Raw genomic sequence first — 21,128 nt, forward strand, 5'->3', positions numbered from 1 at the left:
CACAAAACCGCCAACAACCACCTCTAGCCACGGAAACAACCACCAGCAGCCCCTGCTACCTCACGCAGCTCTCAGCGCCACCTGCACCATCGTCAACAGAGTAGCCACCACCAACCTCCAACTTCAGCCACTCATCACCTCACGCACACCACAACGACAACCACCAATTCACAGCTACACCAGCACCGAATTTCGGCCACCACTTTCACCATTTGCAAACAATCGCCTCAATTTAGCTCCAATTTGATTGGAGCTTTGCGGCCACGCTGCCCTGTCAGAAGGGGGCACAAATGGAATCCAAATTCAGATTCGAGGCAGTAGCATTTGCGCGACCTCTGCGCGATGTCTTCGCGGGCGCGCAAATGTGGGTTCAATCACGAGCTTTTCACGTGATTTTAATGAAAATCGGATGGCCACGATTTGATGCTCGATTATAGTTGATGATGATTGAACGGTGAATAAGATGGTTGATGATGCGGTGATGGTGAAGAAGATCAAAGATCAGAGCAGCCACGAAATGAAGGGGTTTTGTGGGATTTCGTGGGTCTGATGGGATTTTGGGGGGTTTTGGGTTTTATTTTCCTTTTTATTTTCTTTTTTTATTTTAGTTTTGTTATTTATTTATTTTAGTTAGTTTTCTTTATTTTATTTTATTTTCTTTTGTTTCTCTTTTCTTTTTCTTTTATTTAGCTTAGTATAAATACCCATTTTTGGGGTAATTAAAGGAGAATATGATGCTATTTTCTTAATTAGTTTAGGAGAGCTTCTCTCTCTTAGGGTTAGATTAGATAATTTTAGAGAGAGAAAGTAGATTGTTACTCAAATTTCCTTATGGTATTCAACTTGTTCAAGTTTAATCTTCAATCAAGCAAGACTTCAAGTTTTCATCTTTCATTAATCCTTTCTTTAGTAATCTCTAATCCTTTCCTTTAGTTTTATTTATTTTCTTTATTGTTGCTTATTTTTGTTAAACTTTTTAGTTCATCTAGTTATTATTGTTTTCATTGTTTTTATTCATGTTTTGTTTTGAGTTTCTTGAGTTTATTTCTAGTTTTGATAATGTGTTTAATCCCCCTTCTCTAGGCTAAACTTTTAGCTAGGGGAAGGGGGTGGAAGATATGAGTTGATATTGGATGAATGATGATGGTTGGATTGAACTTATGCCATAAATTGATGAAAGACATGATTTTTAATAGCTTGAGATTATTGTTGCACTCTATTTCATGTTTTCTAGTTTAAATGCATGAAAGTGATTTGAACTAGATTAAGATCATCTCTATTTTAATGATTGCATGAGAATAAGTTATTAAAGTGGAGTTTTTATGGATTGTGCTTCTTTATTCTCTTGATTTGATTGTAACTAATAGGATGTATGAGAATGATCCTTATTAGTGTAGACCTCTTTCATTGATTTGCCTAGACTATTGCATGAGAATGAATTGTTTAGGTAGAATCGTGTGTTCTTTGGCATGTGTTTCATGATAATCACCATTATTCCCCTCTTTCTAATCATATTGGACACCCCCGTATCCCTAGCGTTGTCTCTCTTGATTTTAATCATCATTATCTTTGCTTATTTGTAGTTTTAGTGCTCTTTATTAAAAAACCAACAAAAACATTCCCCTTTTTACTCTTGCATTAGTGAAAATTGATGTTGAATGAGTGAGCTTCCTTAGTGGTTCGACCCTTTACTTGCCCCTATACTTGTATTAGGGTAGTTTAGGTATATAAATGATTAATTTGATTAGGGTAGTAGTTTAACGACCTATCTAACCCTTGATCAGTAACTACTATCTTTTTTCTTAATCAGCCTACTTAAACTCTTAATGACATCATTATTCGTCTAAAATGTAATTTATAGCATTTAAACTTAAATTAATCAGATAAACCCTTGCACCACCTACCCACCACCTCCAACAGCCCTCCTTTACCACCTCCGGCAGCTCCTCCACCACGAAATCCACCCCCTCTTGGTCATCCACCACGAAACTCACTCCCACCGCAAAACCCACCGCAATTACTGCCCCTCCCTTTAAAACCCATCCCTTACCTCTCCTCAACCCCAATTACCGCCCCTTCCCTTCTTCTAGCCCCCAAAAACAGCCCAACCACGTGATAGAGCTTTGTTTCGTTGTGAGGAATGGGAGGAGGATAGGTTTTGTTGTGATGGAAAGTAAGGGGGTGGGAATTGTGTGTCGAGGAAGCGAAATACAGATGGAAATCGTGGTGGGGGATCAAGAAGAGGGTGGATCTTGTGGTGGTGGAATGGGAGGGTGGGTTTCGTGGTGGGGGATTGAGCGAGGGAGTGGGTTTCATGGTGGAGGAACCGTCGAAGGTGTTAAGGGGTCAAAGGGAGGCCGCGTGGAGGTGGTGCAATGGTGGTGGGAAGGTGGTGCTAGGGTTTATTTAATTAATTAAGGTTTAAGAGCTACTAATTAGAATTTAGATGAATAATGATATCATTAAGAGGTTAAGGCCCCGTTCTTTAGAGCTATTTTGCTCTGCTCTGCTCTGCTGAAATCTACTTTGCTCTGCTCTGCTGAAATCTGCTCTGCTCTGCCCTGCTCTGCTATGCTCTACTCTACTTAAAATTAATACTTAATATTGAATTATAATAATAATAATAATAATTAATATTTAATAATAATAAATAATTGATATTTAATAATAATAAATAATTAATATTTAATTATAATAATAATTAATACTTAATAATAATAATAACAATAATTAATTATTGATATTTAAGAAAAATAAAAATAAAAATAATAATAATTAATTATTAATATTTAATCATAATAATAATAAATTATTAATAATTAATAATAATAATAATAATAATAATAAATATTTAATAATAATAATAATAGTAATTATACTAATAGTAATAATAATACTTATAACTAATAATATTAATTAGAATAACAATAATTGATTTTAATAATAACAATTAATAAGATAATATCTAATATTTAAAGATAATACTAATTATTAATTTTTAATAATAATAATAATTAAATAATATTTAATAATAATAATAATAATTAATATTTAATAATAATAGTAATAATAATAATAATAATAATAATAATAATAATAATAATGAAATTTGCTCTGCTCTGCCCAGAAGCTCAAAAAAACAGGGCCTAAGTAGACTAATTAGTAAAAAAAGGTAGTAGTTGTTAGAATTAATCAGTTTTAGGAGTAGTAATTAATAACTTTTTTTTAGGGGTAGTAATTCACAAAAACATCTTTTTTGAGGTAGTAATTAATAAATTTTCCGAAACAAAATTAAGGATTTTTAAGAGAGTTAAAAAAAAAAAAAAAAAAAACCTCATAAAATTGTATTTCGCCTCGTTCAAATTTCAACTTTTCCGCGCCTCTTCTCCTCGTCTCACCTTCCACACACAACACCTCTCAACTCATCTGAAAATCCGGTGGAAAACAAAACCAGATATGGCCGTCACTTCCACCAACATCAACCAAGCTTTCTCCTTCACTAGTGACCCTCTTCTTCCATGGCTACAGTACTTTCTCTCTCCTCTTCATTTTCTGTAGTTGCAACAAATTCTGCTAAAATTGCTTCAAATCTGTGCCATTTCTTCTCCAATTTGTTCAATAATTTGTGGTCTTTCAATTTTTGTAGTTCAATTAAGAAGGGATTGGACGATTTATTTGCAGATCATAGTGAAGAGAACAGTTTAGCTGTTGATAAGCTTGTTTCTGACTGCATCAGAACATTCAAGAACAATCCTCGCTATCAAAATGATGTTCGATTTCTCAAAGTTTGGTTTCTCTATGTAATAATTCTTACTTGTTCAACCCCTTTTTCTGCAATTTTGCCATTTTTAGGGTTTTTGGAATGAATTGTATTTGCTTGTGATATGGGTTTTTTTTTTTTTTTTTTTTTTTTTTTTTTTGTTTCGTTTCTGCAGATGGATTGCTGCAGAGATTTCCATAATGTTTTTAAAGAAATCGAGGAGCTTCAGATTTGTCTCGGTAATTCTGTACTATACGAAACGTGTGCCGTGTTTTTGGAAGCTAAAGGGCAATTAATTGATGCTCATGAAATCTATCGTTTGGGCATTTCGAGGTCTTTTTTCTCTCATATTATCAATGTTCATTTTTTAAATGAATGTCAAAGTAGCTTAGTTGGTTCTTGGGTGATACCATAGACACTGGAAAAATTGAATCTCGTCCATATCATTGCCCCTTAATGATTCCCCATAGACTAAAGAGTTTTAGTTCATTGAATTTTCTTAATTTTGCGAAATTATAGGAATGCTGAACCTATTGAAAGGCTGAAGAAAGCGCACAAATTGTTTCTTGAGAGGATTTCAGTTGTACACAAGGCATGTTCTATTCATCAGGTATACTGTCCTAAATAATGAAACTAATGCATTGAATTAAATCCTAGACATGAAAATAAATGAAGAATATGCTTTGTTAATGTTACCGTTAATGTTAATGTTAATGTTAATGTTGTTGTCTTTCTGGTTGTTGTAGTCTTGTATGGTTTGCTACACCTTATAAGCTTATTGTGTTATTCTAATAAGCAGTAAAACAGAAATTACTTATCTCTTGATGCGTGAACCAAACTGACTATAGCCGCGTCGTGGAGAACCACTGACCTAAAAGACGATTCTGCGCTACCTCCCGGTGCAGTAGACAAATGCGGTTGCCCTCCAGGATAAGCACGACGCCGGAGTTTATGTGCACTCACAAACCCGACTGAAACTCAAAATACTTGCCCAGAAAACAGAACGAAAGAATGTGTGTTTAGATAATTTTAGAGAAGAGAGAAGACTGATTGTGTTGTGTATTTTGGCTGGGAAAACCACCAAGTATTTATAGGCAGAATAGGGAAAACGGGTAGCAAAAATCGTGGGAAGAACTTAGCCAAAAAACTGACCAGATGAATTTGATCAGTCAAGAGCAATAAACAAGGGAGTGAATTAGTCAGCTAAAATCAAGGGATTAATGGCCGATTAATTCCCGTAACAGTTAGAATATCCCAACAGTCAAAAACGGATACTTAGGGAATATACTGTTAACAAGGAAAAAAGAAATAAAATTTCTCCAAAAAGATAACAAGGACCCACGCCTGCGCATCGCATTCCCCACGACCCAAGACCCTGTGTGTGGAGTAACACACACCTCCAACTCACTCAACTAAGTAGTGCTAAAGCACTACAATATAAAAACAAGGCAAAACCTTTCTCCCCAATTAATGTGGTACTTTTCCCTTTTCATTTGATTTTCTCTCTCTTATTTTTCCCCAACACTCTTGTTTTATATCAAGAACTTCTAACAATCCCCCACAGGTTCAAAGATATGAAAAAGAAAGAAAGGAAAAATTTGATTTTGGGCAAAACAAAACAATTGCATAAGTGTCAATGTCTCGCGACTTGAATTAACACATAATGGACATCAAGTTATGATCCCTCACCTACCAAGTGACCTTCATCTTGAACTTAATAGGGAGTTAGGGACCCGCCACTTTGAGCCACACAATTGAACATGTATAATATTCTGAAATTCCGCGAATAAAGGTGACACATTATACTGGCCATACGTCCAGCCTGGATGCTCATAGGTGCTCTAGAGTATAAGCCCACGAAATACTCATAGGAAGCGGCCACACTTCCACACCTAAGTAGGTGAACTCCATCAAGTGTGAGCTACAACACACCTCCAAAAATATGGATATGGGTTCATTAAGAGCCGTATGCTCAACCTCCTTCTCATTTGTAGCTAAGCACAAAACAAACATCTAGAGATGGACAAATAAAATAAAATGTGCTTCCGAATTATTACATAATGTTCCCTTTTGAACTCATAGTGAGTAGGAGTTCATTATCTCGCAATTCATACAACGGGCTTTAGCCCCATCTTTTCCGATGTTTCAAAACTAGTTTTTTACATAGGCCTTTAGTTAACGGATCCGCAATGTTCTTTTCAGACTTAACATAGTCCAGTGATATCACCCCTTCAGACAACAAATGACGGCTTTATGCCTCAGACGAATGTGTCTCTTCTTCCCATTATAGGCATGGTTGTGTGCAACAGCAATAGCAGCTTGCGAATCACAATGAAGTGCAACTGAAGGAGACGGCTTCCCCCACAGAGGAATATCTGCAAGCATGTTCCTCAACCATTCTGCCTCATGACCTGTCAATTCAAGAGCAATAAACTCGGATTCCATAGTAAACATAGCAGTACAATATTGCTTACAAGATTTCCAGGATATGGCTCCACCACCAAGGGTGAAGACATAGCCACTAGTGGAGTTAACTTCATCATTATCGGATACCCAGTTGGCATCACAAAAACCCTCCAAAACTCCAGGAAATTTGGAATAGTGCAAACCCTAATCCATAGTACCCTTAAGGTACCTAAGCAACCTTCTTAGAGCAATCCAATGATCATTGTTTGGATTATGAGTGTACTTGCTCAACCTACTAACAGAATAAGCAATGTTAGCTCTAGTGTAGTTCATAAGAAACATAACACTACCAATAATTCTAGCATATTCAGACTGATTAACTGGATTACCATTATTTTTCTTTAGGTGGAAACTTGGGTCATAGGGATCTTAACTGGATCGACATTAAACGAGTCAAACTTTTTAAGAAGTTTTTCAACATAATGTGACTGATTAAGACAGATGCCATTTGGAGTCCTTTTGATTTTTACTCCCAAAACCACATCTGCCTCACCCATGTCTTTCATTTCAAAATTCGAACTCAAAAACTGTTTTGTCTTATTTACATGATCCAAGTTAGTCCCAAAAATCAACATATCATCCACATAAAGACAAATAATTACACAACCATGACTATCATGCTTAAAATAAACACAAGAGTCACCTTCATTAACATGAAAACCATTACCAGTCATAGTCTTATCGAATTTGTCATGCCATTGTTTTGGAGCTTGTTTAAGCCCATACAATGACTTGACTAACTTACAAACTTTTTCCTCTTGGCCTGGAACAACGAACCCTTCAGGTTGGACCATGTAAATCTCCTCATCCAAGTCACCATTCAAAAATGCAGTTTTGACATCCATTTGATGAACAACAAGATAAAAAATGTAAGCAAGAGCAATTAAAGTCCTAATGGTTGCAATTTTAGTAACAGGGGAGTAAGTATCAAAATAATCAATGCCAAACTTTTGAGTAAAACCCCTTACTACTATCCTTTCCTTATACTTGTCTATGGATCCATCGGCCTTTAATTTTTTCCGAAAAATCCATTTACAAGTAATGGGCTTACAACCTCTAGGAAGTTCAACCAATTTCCAAGTGTTATTATTGAGAATTGATTGTAATTCACTATCAATTGCTTCTTTCCAAAAAACAGTATCAACTGACCTCATTGCCTCATCATAGGTTCTTAGATCATCTTCCAAAACAAATATATGCACAAAATCATCATCAATTAAGGAAGATTCTGATAAATAGGAAGTAATAAAATCAGGACCAAAACTGTTTTCCTTTCTTGCCCTTTTGCTTCTCCTTGGCTCCAAAACAGAATCACCGTTAGTAATAGGAGCATTAGCAATAGGTAAACTAACAAAATTACTAGCATGTAATCCACTATCATTAGAAGGAGACATTTTCAAAGGAAAAATGTTCTCAAAGAACTCATCATCTCTTGCTTCAATGATATGACCACCTGTATAAGAGTTAGCACTTTTAACAAAGAAACGATAAGCTGCACTTTAATAAGCATAGCCAATAAAAATATCATCAACAGTTTTGGGACCAATTTTATCCCTCTTGAAACTAGGTATGCCTACTTTTGATAGGCACCCCCACACTTTCAAGTATTTCAGATTTGGCGCTCGACCCTTCCATATTTCGTATGGAGTCTTGTCAAGCTTCTTGTGAGGAACCCTGTTCAAAACATGACAAGCAGAAAGAATAGCCTCCCCCACATGTTATTAGGAAGCCCAAAACTAATAAGCATAGAATTCATCATATTCTTTAAAGTTCTATTTTTCCTTTTAGCTATACTGTTTTTTTCGGGTGAATAGGGAGCCGTTGTCTCATGAATAATGCCAAGTTGCTCACAAAATGCCTTAATGGTCTGTTTGGGAATTGTCATTTCATTTCAAATGTTGGATTTGTCCCAATTGAGCTGTTTGGAAACTCAAAGCATTTGGAATTGAATTTGGCTTAATTCCAGACACTTATCAAAAATAACCCACACCAAAGAATTTGAAATCCATCTTCAACATATGACATTTCAATTCCAAGTGATGTGATCTATTCACCTTCAACTTCTCTCTCCTCTATTTTTACCAGGTAAGTTACTCATATTTTCTCTCTTCTCTCTTCTACCACATAAAAGTTCTCTCTCATGGCTCCTTGCTTTAACCTTCATCGTCGGGAAAAACTAGGGATTCCAATTTCCGACAAAGCACTGATGATGAACTTAACCTTAATTTCGCCGAAGAAGACAACGATGATTTTATAGAGAAGACCATCTCAAGAACAGGCAAGTTGCATTTCTGGACGCCATTGGAGTTATCGGCACTTTAATTTGTCGCCATTATTGAACTAATTGGAGTCCTCAGTGTCGCGTCGCCATTGTTGAACCACCATTGGAGCTCGCAATGTTGTGTCGCCATTGATGAATTGCCATTGGAGTTCTCAGAACATCGGAAGGGATGACATTGTTGACAGTAGTGTTGTATGAAAATATGATTTGAATTTTATTTTATTTTTATTTTTTTCAAAAGAATCAGTTAAACAATACAATTGTGAAATTCCAATCTATCCAAACAACATGTAGAATTTCAAATCCTAGAATCTAAGTTCTAGCAATTTCCCAAACACCATTTTTGGAATTAAAAATAAGAATTTCAATTCCAAGAATTGAAATGAATAATTTGAAATTAAATACTGATTCCCAAACACTGCCTAAGAGTGTCAGGGCTGTACTCACCACCCCTGTCACTCCTAACCCTCTTAATCTTTTTGTCCAATTGGTTTTCTACCTCAGCTTTATATATGAGGAACATTTCCGAGAAGATAAACCATACAAAAACGTGAGCAATCATCAACAAAAGTAATGTAATACTTTTTACCCCCTCTACTTTCGTGATTATTAAAATCCCCTAAGTCACTATGAACAAGTTCTAGTACTTCAGTTTGTCTATCTACTGATTTAAATGGCTTCTTAGTAAATTTGGCTTCAACACAAACTTGACATTTCGAAAATTAGTGTTAGAAAAATTTGGAAACAAATTTAAGTGTTTAAGTCGTTTAATTGAATCAATATTAACGTGACCTAATCTAGCATGCCATAAATCAATAGACTCAGCAATATAAGCAGAAGAAGTACTAGCATCATTATTCATAGTGTCAACTTTAACATCAAGAGTAAAAAGCCCCAGTGTCATATGTAGTGAACATGTCCTTGTTGGCGCACATGTGTCTGGTAGCTCCAGTGTCAACAATCCACTCAGCAGCATTACCTGTAAAGTTAGCTTCTAAAACAACAACAACAATAACGTCAGAATCCTCAATAAGATTTGCTTGACTTTGCCCATTCTTCTTCTTGACCCTGCAATCTTTAGCCCTGTGACCAGTCAAACCACACTCATAACAGACTCCCTTAAACTTGTACTTCTGAAACTTCCCATTAGGCTTAAGGTTACTGTTTTTGGCTTTGGACTGGTTGTTTGATTTGGGTTCAACAAGGTTGGCTTTGGCAGAAGAAGAGGAAGGAAAAACAGAAGGGGTTTTGTCTTTGATACGGTTTTCCTCCTCAATTTTGAGGTGAGCAGCAAGTTCCTCTAAGGTTAGGTCTTTCTTTTTGTGCATGAGTTGGTTACGAAAATCCTTCCAAGAGGGAGGGAGTTTCTCAATCAGAACAATAGCAAGGGTATTATAACAAATAGACAGCCTTCAACAGCCATATTAATACAAACACTCTCATAAGCATGAATCTGATCAATAATAGGCTTATCATCAACAACTTGAAAACTTAACCACGTACTAACACAATAACGCTTAGTACCAGCATCATCAGTCCCATATTTTTTCTCTAAAGCATCCTAAATATCCTTAGCATGATAAAAACCCATATAAATATCCAACAGACTATTTGACATATAATGTAACAACATGCCCTTACAGGTTCTATTATCCTTAGCAAACTTAACATCAGTTTCAGACAAATTATCCTTATCATCAGGTTCAACAATATCATCAAGAACATATGCAACATCAATTTACTCCAAATTAAAACGCATCCTAAAAGCCCAACGTTTATAATTTATTCCATCAAGAGGTTCCAAGTTAGACATATCAGGAACAAGGAATTTGGAAGCCATAATCGTCTTTTAGATTGTTATTCTAATAAGCAGTAAAATAGAAATTACTTATCTCTTGATGCGTGAACCAAACTGACTATAGCCGCGTCGTGGAGAACCACTGACCTAAAAGACGATTCCGCGCTTCCTCCCGGTGCAGTAGACAAATGCGGTCGCCCTCCAGGATAAGCACGGCGCCGGAGTTTATGTGCACTCACAAACCCGACTGGAACTTAGAATACTTGCCCAGAAAACAGAACGAAAGAATGTGTGTTTAGATAATTTTAGAGAAGAGAGAAGACTGATTGTGTTGTGTATTTTGGCTGGGAAAACCACCAAGTATTTATAGGCAGAATAGGGAAAACGAGTAGCAAAAATCGTGGGAAGAACTTAGCCAAAAAACTGACCAGATGAATTTGATCAGTCAAGAGCAATAAACAAGGGAGTGAATTAGTCAGCTAAAATCAAGGGATTAATGGCTGATTAATTCCCGTAACAGTCAGAATATCCCAACAGTCAAAAACGGATACTTAGGGAATATTCTGTTAACAAGGAAAAAAGAAATAAAATTTCTCCAAAAAGATAACAAGGACCCACGCCTGCGCATCGCATTCCCCACGACCCGAGACCCGACCCGGCGCGCGCGCGCATGTGTGTGGAGTAACACACACCTCCAACTCACTCAACTAAGTAGTGCTAAAGCACTACAATATAAAACAAGGCAAAGCCTTTCTCCCCAATCAATGTGGGACTTTTCCCTTTTCATTTGATTTTCTCTCTCTCTTCTTTTTCCCCAACACTCTTGTTTTATATCAAGAACTTCCAACATATTGTTCCTCAATGGCTGCATTACTACGATTCAAGAACTTATATCAAACACGCAATTGTGTCCAAGTGTAAAACTCGGTTGTTTTCTGATTAATATCTATGTTTTTTGTTCAAATAAAGTGTCGAGGAGATGAAACAGTTACATGAGGCGAATTGAAGATTTAAAGACTTAAAAGTCACATAGATCATTAGGTCAATTACCCTTGCATCTCTACTATCAATGAATTTCGTCATCATGCTTCTATTTAAAATCTCTTGCTCTATCACGTGTTTACATATCTCATCTTAAATGATTGAAGTTCATTTATAAGTTTACCAAGCTTATTTAAGCATTCTATATACTATATAGTTCTCAATGTAATATCTTGAAGGCTCTATCAGGGTCTCTTTTGACTCACATGATCAATATTCAACAAAAAAGATTCCAAATCAATTTATGAGTACTCTATTGTCCTCACTGTGTAACATCTTGAAGGCTGTCATGATCGTCGTCATTTCCTCCTTAATCTACTGCTTGCTCTTTTTGAGTAGCTATTAGTTTGTTGAAGAATTGACAGGGTTCGTGCAACTAATTACCGTATTTGCAGAATGTTCATAAAGATACAAAGAAGCTTGGACAGACTTGTATCAACCCATGGTCGTCTTCCACCATTGATGAAGTTTTGCAGAAGATTCTTCCTCATTTAGTGAAATATGAAGTGAGTTCTGTCGTGTTGCCTCCTTACTCCTGTTCTCATAGTGTTTCTTATGCAAGGTTTTACGTTGTGGCAGAGACTTTGGTTACATATTCTAAGTTTGATTATGGCCTTAAGTTTGTAACCAACTTCTTCACTATGCTGTTTCAGGGATACCATTTTAGCTCAAAAAACTTTCCAGGAAAGGTTGCTTTGTCTACATTACAAAAATCATCTAGGAATAAGAAAATAAAGATAGGTAATTGGCAGCAAATTATGTTCCTTGTTTTTCTTTTTAATGTATCATTAGGCCTGATGCCTAACTCAGATGTGTCATTATGTGAAGGTGGAAGGGAATATCTGATCAAAGGCTGTGCTGGTCATGGTGGATTTGCCCAAGTTTTTAAAGCTTGCATTGACTCTGACCCTGATGAAATTATTGCACTTAAGGTAACATTCCATCAAGAATCATGCTGAGCTGGTTGCACTTTTTCTGCAATTCACTTATTAGATACTGTGCTTATTTGACATAATGACAGATACAAGCACCTCCTTTCCCTTGGGAGTTTTACATGTATCGTCAGCTTGATCAGCGTCTCCCAACTGAGAAAGTAAGCTTTTTTGTTCCCCTTTTAGTCCACCTTTTATTCTTTTAAAAGGACATTCTATAATACAAAGCCTTTAGTGTGATATCTCTCTCTTTTTTATTTTTTTATTTAAACAGAGATCCAGGTTTGGAAATGCTCAAAGGATGCATCATTACTCAGATTACAGCATACTTGTTTGTGACTATTTGTCACATGGGACCCTTCATGTACGTTTATAGTGCAACACTTTGCATAATATTCTTTTCATATATTACCTTAGAATTGGCTGATAAAAGGGTTATGGCCAGGATGCAATAAACTCATATATAGTTGTTGGGGCATTTATGGAAGAGGTGTTATGTATGTATTACACAATTGAGATGCTTCACATGCTTGAGACTCTACATAGTTCTGGCATCATCCATGGAGATTTCAAGCCTGATAACCTTCTTATTCGTAATTCCAGGTAATTTTTTTATACCATTGATATTCGATAAACAGTAGTATTTATGAGCAAACTGGCTGCGTCAATATCTAAGTTCAGTTTTATATGCTACTGTTTTTAAGGGTGTTGCTTCATGCTTTTCTTACCAAAAACTATGAACTAGCTTTGTTATTGGTTAAAATACTGAACGAAGAAGTGAATTTTCAGTTTTTCAAATTTTCATTTGAACACAGATATCTCATTAATATGGATGGCCATTATCTGGTTGTTTCCAATGGTACAACTGTTAAATGTAGCTCCAATGCTATGAATTCTACTTGAAAAAAGATATCTGTCATGTATCATCTTCACTACTTCAAAAGAAAGCTTACAAGCAACAAGCTCTTCAGTTAAAGCAAACAAATGTGCAGATTAGGGATTTTTAACAAGTTGTTGGTTCCTCACATGATGATGGATGCATCCTTATTCGGGTATGCTGGTTTCAAACATATGCCTGTTTGCAGAATAGGTACTTACGAGATCAAAATCTATATGCTATCACGGTTACTGTAGGTTCTTTTGCCCAGTTGGATGAACCTCTTTATTATCAGTTAGCTCATGGCATTCCAATATAAGATCAATAATAGCTTATCACTGCCTTTTGGGCTGATATGAAAGTATCTGATGGAATGCTAAAATCTACCAAAAATCTATTTTCTTTCAAACTTTTCTGTCTTCCCATTTCGGAAAAACAGCCAATGCCCATATGCCAGTTAGAATTCTATGCCTGAAATTGTGGCAGGATTGTCTTTTTAAAAGATTGTCATCTGCACCATCATAACTGGCTAATATGTCAGAAATGCAAAGTCACTAAGGTAAAGGGTTACAGCTGACAAAAATGCATTGCAACTCCACTTCATTGTGAATTTATTTGTAGCAATCTCGGTGGTTAATATTATATCTTCTGGATTTTAAGATATTTCCTTACATTATCTGATTCCTTGCAGAGTTGATCTGACAGAAGATATGGAACATTTTGTCAGAAGACGGGGGCCTTGGCAGGATCAGGTAAAAAACAATTGCGTTGCAAAATACTTATACAAATAACTTATGCTTTTGATCTGTAGAAAGCCAACTATTCGTTGATTTTCTGATGCAGGGGCTTTGCCTTGTTGACTGGGGAAGGGGAATAGACTTGAAACTTTTCTCAGCTGACACTATGTTTCATGGTGATTGCCGTACTTCAGGCTTTTGTTGTGTTGAAATGCGAGAAGATAAACCTTGGAAATTTCAGGTTTGTAACTGCTATAATGCCTCTTTTTCCTTATTCTTACCCATCCCGTTAAAAGTGACATCAAGTTAGAAGAATCATACAGGTGGACACTTATGGCCTCTGCGTCATTGTTCATATGATGCTGCACAACAAATATATGGATATTGAAAAAAATGTATCTGCTGATGGAGGCTGTTTCTTTCTACCAAAATTACCATTTAAAAGGTGTGTCCTTTGTTTCTGTAATAATTGTGCTTGTTAATAACAATCATAATTTAAATGCTTCAAAATCCAACAAATTCTTCGGTGACTTAGGTATTGGAACATCAAACTGTGGGATAATCTTTTTAAAAGGTTGCTCAACGTCCAATCTTGTGATGATCACTTGAAGATGTTGCGAGAGCTCAGGGAATCCTTTCAAGAATATGTGTTATCAGACCCGTCCTTTGTAAAGAAACTGAAGGAGTCACTGCGGAAGCAAAGGCTATCGCTTTGTTCTGCATAGCTCTCCTATTAAGAAACTATTAATAAATGTGAAGCAGACAAACAGAAGATAAGACATTTGTTGCTTAAAAAATTTGATGTAAACTTCTCTTCCATTTCTGTAAAAGTGTGTCTTTTCTTGCTGGTACTCAGTAAATTTTATGAACTTCTGTACTCATTATCCAAAATAGGTGTCAGTGATCAACTGGAAATCAGAGGTTCAATATATTGAGGACATTGAAGACAACTTGCTTTCATGTAGTTGTAAAGAATATGGGGCTCCAAAAGATCTTCAGAACGTGCAAAAGTGGAGTTTCAAAATTTAGTTGTAAAGAATTTGTGAGTACATCTCTTCTTGAGACAAGAATTCATGCATCTGACGGCATGAAAGGTACTCTAGGCTTGGAATTGCATTTTATTGGCATTTTAATAAATTATGAATTGAATGTATAAAGAACAAATGCTACTTGTTGGATCAGGTTTATATTATTACTAGTATTGTGCCCCGGGCATCTGCCCGGGTTGTTTATGGAATTTGAAGATAAAATTATATTATAATTTAATTTAATTGATTGAAAATAGAATTTTAAATTAGCTTTTTTTTTTCTACAAAGTCTATCTATATTTATGCAACGTGGTACGACACTTGGCGAAAAGTTAAAATGCTATACGATGTTGTCGTGTGGCCTAATTATAAGTTTATTATTTGGTATTTTATCGAAAATAAAACTCTAAACTAACCATTTTATTCTAAAATTCTACCCTAATTTGATTGAAAAAAGAATTTTTAACTAATTTTTTTTTTTATTTTATGTATCTATTTAAATCTATCCAAGGTGACGCGACACTTGGCGAAAAGTTAGAATGCCAAGTGTCACTATTTCGTGACCTGGCTAAAAGTTTAGCTTTATATATTAGTTATATGATTCTTATTCTAGTTTCTTTAATTACCTTTGTTTACTCACCTTATTTTTGTTGAAATGAAATTAATTTTATTGAACTGAGTTTACTTTTACTGAAGTAAAATTATTTTTATTGTGAGTTGAATAGGGCCTTACTAAAGCCAAATCCATAAAAAGAAAGTCTTCGACTAATTGGTCTTGTTGGTAATTTTCGGACCTCTGGTTTGTACAGTCAAACATTATACCAACAAGAGGTTATACTGGTAAAGTGTTTGTACCAATGTGAGGTCTAAAAGTACTAACAAGCATTTGTAGTAGTCATGTTTGGCAAAAGTAGTTATTGTTTTAGAATCCCAAAATTAGAAATGAAATGAGTTGATTTCTTGTTAATTTTTTTTTGCTAATACCCTATTCTTACCAAATTTCTTAGAAAATATTTAATTTAGGATCATAAAAATGTTCCTTACATTTTAACATAATGTTTCTTACATACACATTCAATTAAAATATTACTTTGTTTAGCAATAATTGTACAAGTAGAAATAACACAAAGTTTTAGGAGAAATAATAGGGTGGGAACCAAAATGTGAATTGTATAATATTAAATATAGTTATTAATTATATATTTAATTTGATTGTTAATGGGAAAGATAAAAAAAAAAATTGTGTAAGTGGGTGGGGTTGGTGCGAGCTAGAGTAGTGGATGAGAGATATAATAAAATAATAGAGAGTTCTTGTTAAATAAGGATATGTTGCGTTTACTTTGCTCTAAATTATTTTCTCTGCCTTCTCTCTAAAAAACTCCATGTTATTATGTTTTTTTTTTTTTTTTAAAATTTTTTTTTTAACCTTTTTCTCTGTAATGGAGGAGCATTCTCCTCCTCCTTCATCTCAACCTCCAAAAGGTCCTGATAAATCTAATGGATCAGTTTCTGAATCTATTAGTCATTTAGCAACACAAAACCAGGCTCCCAGCTTTCGTGAGGTGGTAGCCACCTCTTTAGTGTGGTTTGCGCAGGCTAGGAAAATTGTGGAATCCGCGAAAATATGGAATGATGAGGATGACATGGTTTAAGAAGGTAAATTTGCGGTGCATTTCAATAAGAAAACTCTGTAAAAGCATCGAAAACCATGGAACTTAACCTTAATGGGAAATGTTATAGTACTAAGCAATAAAACATAAATTACTTATCTCTGATGCGTGAACCAAACTGACAATAACCGCGTCGTGGAGAACCACTGACCTAAAATACGATTCCGCGCTACCTCCCGATGCAGTAGACTAGAAGCGGTCTCCCTCCAGAATAAGCACGGTGCCGGAGTTTATGTGCACTCACAAACCCGACTGGAACTCAGAATACTTGCCCAAAAAACAGAACAGAAAGAACTCGTGTTTAGGTAATTTTGTAGAGAAGAGAGAAGACTGATTGTGTTGTGTATTCTGATTAGGAAAAGCAACGAGTATATATAGGCAGTGGAAAGGAGACCAGAAGCATAAAACGAGGGACGAATCTGGCTAAGAAAACGACCAAATTCATTCAGCCAGTCAACAACGGAAGCAAGAAACAAGGAATTAATCAGTCAGCTACAATCAAGGGATTAATGACTGATTTAATTCCGTAACCCCAACAGTCAGAAAAGAATAATCCCAACAGACAAAAAAGAATATTCCGTTTAACAAAGAAAGGGAAATAAAATTTCTCCAAAAAGATAACAAGGACCCACGCATCGTATTCCCCAAGACCCAAGTCCAGAGGCCCGAGCCCGACCCGGCTCGGCGCGCGCGCGTGTGTGTGGAGTAACACTTACCTCCCACTCACTCAACTAAGTAGTGCTAAGACACTACAATATAAAAACAAGAAAAAACCTTTTCCCCCAACCAATGTAGGATTTTCCCCTTTCATTTGTTTTTTCTCTCTCTCTTGTTCTCCCCAACTCTCTTATTTTATATCAAGAACTTCCAACAGGAAATACCGTAGGTATTTATTCGACTAGGATTTATGGCCAAAAGAGCTCAAATAATGTGGAAAATTAAAGGGAATTTGGAAACAATTGATATGGGACATAGTATTTTCTTGTTCAGATTCTCTTTGCAAGATGATTATGAAAGAGCCCTATTTGGAGGCCCATGGTTCATTTTTTATCACTATCTAATGCTCACAAGATGGAAGCCTAATTTTAGGCCAAATTCCATGGAATTTGACATTATGACTGTTTGGATCAGAGTTCCGGAACTATCGGTGGAGTATTATGATAAAGAGGCCCTGTTTGACATCGCCAAAGTGGTTGCAAAGCCAATAAGGGTGGATTACGCTACAGATAGATTAACTCGTGGAATGTACGCTCGGGTTTTTAGTGAGATCCATCTGCAACAACCTCTAATAACCAAAATCTGAGTTGGTGGGTGCATGGCAGACGGTGGTTTATGAGAATCTAAACTCCCTTTGCTTCACTTGTGGAAGAGGGGCATGACAAAGCAAGTTGCATGCAAGCTAAAGCAAGCCCCGATCTTCCGGGCTAGGCCCCGATGTCGAGCACACGTCCAACCTCACCTTCAGTGACCCAAAGTCCATAAGCAAGCCAAAGTGGTTATGCCGTCGCTAAAGGTGCAACTCTGATTTTTAATAAGGAAGTTGCTAATAGTGGGCCAAATCCTATTTCCGTTGTCAAGCCCACTTTGGTTCATGATGGGTTAGATCCATCTTCTGATGATGGGTTAGGTCCTTAGACTATAGTTACAAATATAAGAGAAATAAGTATAAAAAAGCTAATAATAATAGCAAAAGCATTGATAATAACAATGCTAAACTTATTTCTAATAGTAAGAAAGTGGTTGAAGTGAATAGTCAAAATTCAAAAAATGAAAAGCAAGTTATTTCTTCAGTATGGAAAATTAAAAATAAAGTTTGGAAATCTTGATCAAACCTTATTGATAATAGTGGCAATAATAATATTGTATATAAGAAAGCTTCTACTGATTCCAAGATTAGAAATGATAGCATTAATATCTCCCTTTCAAAAAGCCAAAATCTTTTAGCTTTTTCACCCAGCAAAAACATTGATGCATTCAATTCTATTGGGCAAGAGGATGGTATGGCTATTGATTTTCCCAAAAATACTCCAACCGATACTTCCTCTAATTCTCTCTCCTTGTCTTTGTCCTTATATATTGGGCATTCTCTTTCATTAAAAGATATCATTCACCCTATTTCCCAATCCCAAATTCAAAATCAAGCAAAATCAAAAAATGAATCCCTCTATGAAGTCCCCTGCTCCTCAAGCAACAATGGCCCCTTCAATCTCAAACCCCCTCAATCAATCTCCTCCATCCCAAACCATATCTCAAACACAACCTCCAATCTCGACATCATTTACCCCACCCCTATCTCCACCATTGTCGAAGCAAGCTCAACTCTTGAGCCTGTTTCCGAAAAGGGGAAAAACTCCCATGAATGATCGCCCGACTTGTTTTCTAAAGAGGCTACCATCCCCTCCCTCGCCTTCAACGAAAATGGAGGGAGCTCTGAAATTGTTGGATTCGCTTCGAAGAAAGGAAGAGCAAAGGTCACTCCAAAAGAAAATCGTCTTGGAATCACTTCTACTTCCAAGAAAAATGGAGGTCGTCCATCTTGTTCTCGAAACACAAGGTCACGATATGGGACGACCCAATCATCACCTTGCAATGTATTTCACGAAGAAGGATGTGTTGGGTGTTACCTAATCAAAAGTATTACCTAAGTCCTCTAACTAATGTAGATAGGGAAGTAGGGTCGAATCCAGGGAAACAAGTGGGGGTAAAACATATCAACAAATAATTAACATTGCACAAAATAACATGATTAACGGGCTCTCGCAATTTATTAATCAACATAGATTTAACAGCCTCTCGCAATTTACTAGATCTATTTTCATATTGAAAATAGCCTTTAATATCAAATTAACATCTGCTCGATTCATCAATTCAATATTGCTGTACTTTTACAAGCAAATCACATCTGCTCAATTCATAATTCGGTGTAAAGCGTTTAAAAAAATCCAATAAGAAATTATCATGCAATAACAATAATCAATAATAACAAATTATCCCTTCATATTAATTATGGATTCCCCAAAACCCTAGAAAGGAAACTACTCAGACATAATTAAATATAAACTAAACAAAACAATAAAAGAAGACATGATTAAGATCAAAGCAAAGAAAATAAGTAATAAAGGAGAGAAGAGATAGTATTAAAAAAAAAATATAAAATTGCATAAACCAAGAGTTTAGAGAGATAAACAAGGGAGAGATAATACTAAGAATTTAATTAAGAGGAGAGAGAGAAATTAGAGAGAGAAAGAGAGAAGAAAATTAAACTCAAACTAAAGAAAAAGAAAACTAAAACTAATAAAAGAACAAAAACTAAAAAACTAACCTCCCTTTACCCTACGTACTACCTCCTTAAATAAGGTAGGAAAAAGGAGTTTGACTCCTAAACAACTTCTAATCCCACTAAAAGTACTACTCTCCTAAACAGTGAACACCGACTAAACAAAACCCAAATTAGCAACAACTTATAGCACTAGGCCCAATTGGAGTACACTACCGTGTAGGGCCAAGTAAACGTCACGCCCATCAGCCTATTCTCTTCTTTGCTTTAATTTGCAAGCTCGGGGCCCTTCAAGCTTTTGGCCCAACTTCTTTCCTTGGTTGTTCCGTAATAATAACTTGATAAATCTTGGACTTCCTCTCGTATTGAGCCCTTAATCACCGAATCAAATTTAATTAGCTCGACCTTGGACGTTAAATATACGATCATAAAATACGATCAAACTCAATGTTTTCGTAGTGGTCTAATAAGGTCTGAAATTGTCACAATTGTGCAAATTCCTACAAAATAATATCAATTCTACAAAAACACTAAAAAATGTATATTAGTAATAAAAATAGCTCCGTAGAGCTCAAATAAGCACAAATATGATTGTGAGACGGGGAATAAAAATATATATAAAATAGACTTATCAAACTCCCCCAAGCCAAACCTTTGCTTGTCCCTAAGCAAAGCAATGAATAAATAATCAATACTTTACCCCAAATACAATTAAAATCAATAAATATAATTCAAGGTAAATTTGACAAACGTGTATCAAAGTCAACCAGTTAAATTCATCCAACTACCAATCTTCCCTAACAATTGTCAAATAGAGCAAACCACAAGAGCATATAGAATTCAAGACTAGTGCTCACACACTCAACTCTCATTTTTATGTGGCGAGTAAAAGATGTACTCGATCGCTCTCTATCCTATCCCCTTTAATGTGAACAATGCCCTCTTAATTCACAACACTTGTGTGTTTAAAAAGACAAGCACTCAACCTAATAGTCGACTCGAAATATGTCAAGTCATTCCTTGCATTGATAGACAACTAATTTCACATTCACACACCTCTATGCACAAAGGTCGGAAGGTCTTCAAAGCTTGTAATGTAAGGCTATGGTAAAGGGTAGGATGTATTTGGGAAAATGTGAGAGTAAAGCCATGCTTAAGGGAGCCAAATCCTAACAAAACCAAGGTCAAAAATAAATAATGACCAATCATCTCCAACATACTCAACTCCAACAAAGTTCACCAAATATAACTCCAAACATAA

General features: G+C 35.7%; 1 protein-coding gene across 2 annotated transcripts; it reads left to right on the plus strand.

Annotated features, from left to right (window-relative positions):
- Positions 1 to 3,113: 3,113 nt before the first annotated feature.
- On the plus strand, positions 3,114 to 15,339 carry LOC110683855 (mitotic checkpoint serine/threonine-protein kinase BUB1-like). Of its 2 annotated transcripts, XR_002503701.1 has the most exons (15): positions 3,114 to 3,527; positions 3,647 to 3,800; positions 3,936 to 4,093; positions 4,280 to 4,370; positions 11,742 to 11,852; positions 12,000 to 12,087; positions 12,175 to 12,278; positions 12,368 to 12,439; positions 12,553 to 12,642; positions 12,724 to 12,881; positions 13,847 to 13,907; positions 13,999 to 14,133; positions 14,216 to 14,337; positions 14,428 to 14,695; positions 14,787 to 15,339. XR_002503701.1 is itself a non-coding variant. In XM_021860266.1 (14 exons), the coding sequence occupies exons 1-14, from the start codon at positions 3,457 to 3,459 to the stop codon at positions 14,615 to 14,617; spliced, it is 1,605 nt and encodes a 534-aa protein (XP_021715958.1). In that variant the 5' UTR covers positions 3,114 to 3,456; the 3' UTR covers positions 14,618 to 15,339. The 2 variants fall into 2 exon arrangements, 1 of the variants encoding a protein (XP_021715958.1); XM_021860266.1 differs by having other exon boundaries at positions 14,428 to 15,339.
- Positions 15,340 to 21,128: the final 5,789 nt, after the last annotated feature.

This window comes from Chenopodium quinoa, unplaced genomic scaffold (genome assembly GCF_001683475.1).
Source record: "Chenopodium quinoa cultivar QQ74 unplaced genomic scaffold, ASM168347v1, whole genome shotgun sequence".
Lineage (NCBI taxonomy): Eukaryota > Viridiplantae > Streptophyta > Magnoliopsida > Caryophyllales > Amaranthaceae > Chenopodium > Chenopodium quinoa.

Coding starts and splice junctions, on each gene's coding strand:
- LOC110683855 (XM_021860266.1), top strand. CDS start 3,457: ATGGCCGTCACTTCCACCAACATCAACCAAGCTTTCTCCTTCACTAGT. Junction 12,279..12,367: donor ATGAAATTATTGCACTTAAG/GTAACATTCCAT, acceptor ACATAATGACAG/ATACAAGCACCTCCTTTCCC. Junction 12,882..13,846: donor CTTCTTATTCGTAATTCCAG/GTAATTTTTTTA, acceptor GATTCCTTGCAG/AGTTGATCTGACAGAAGATA.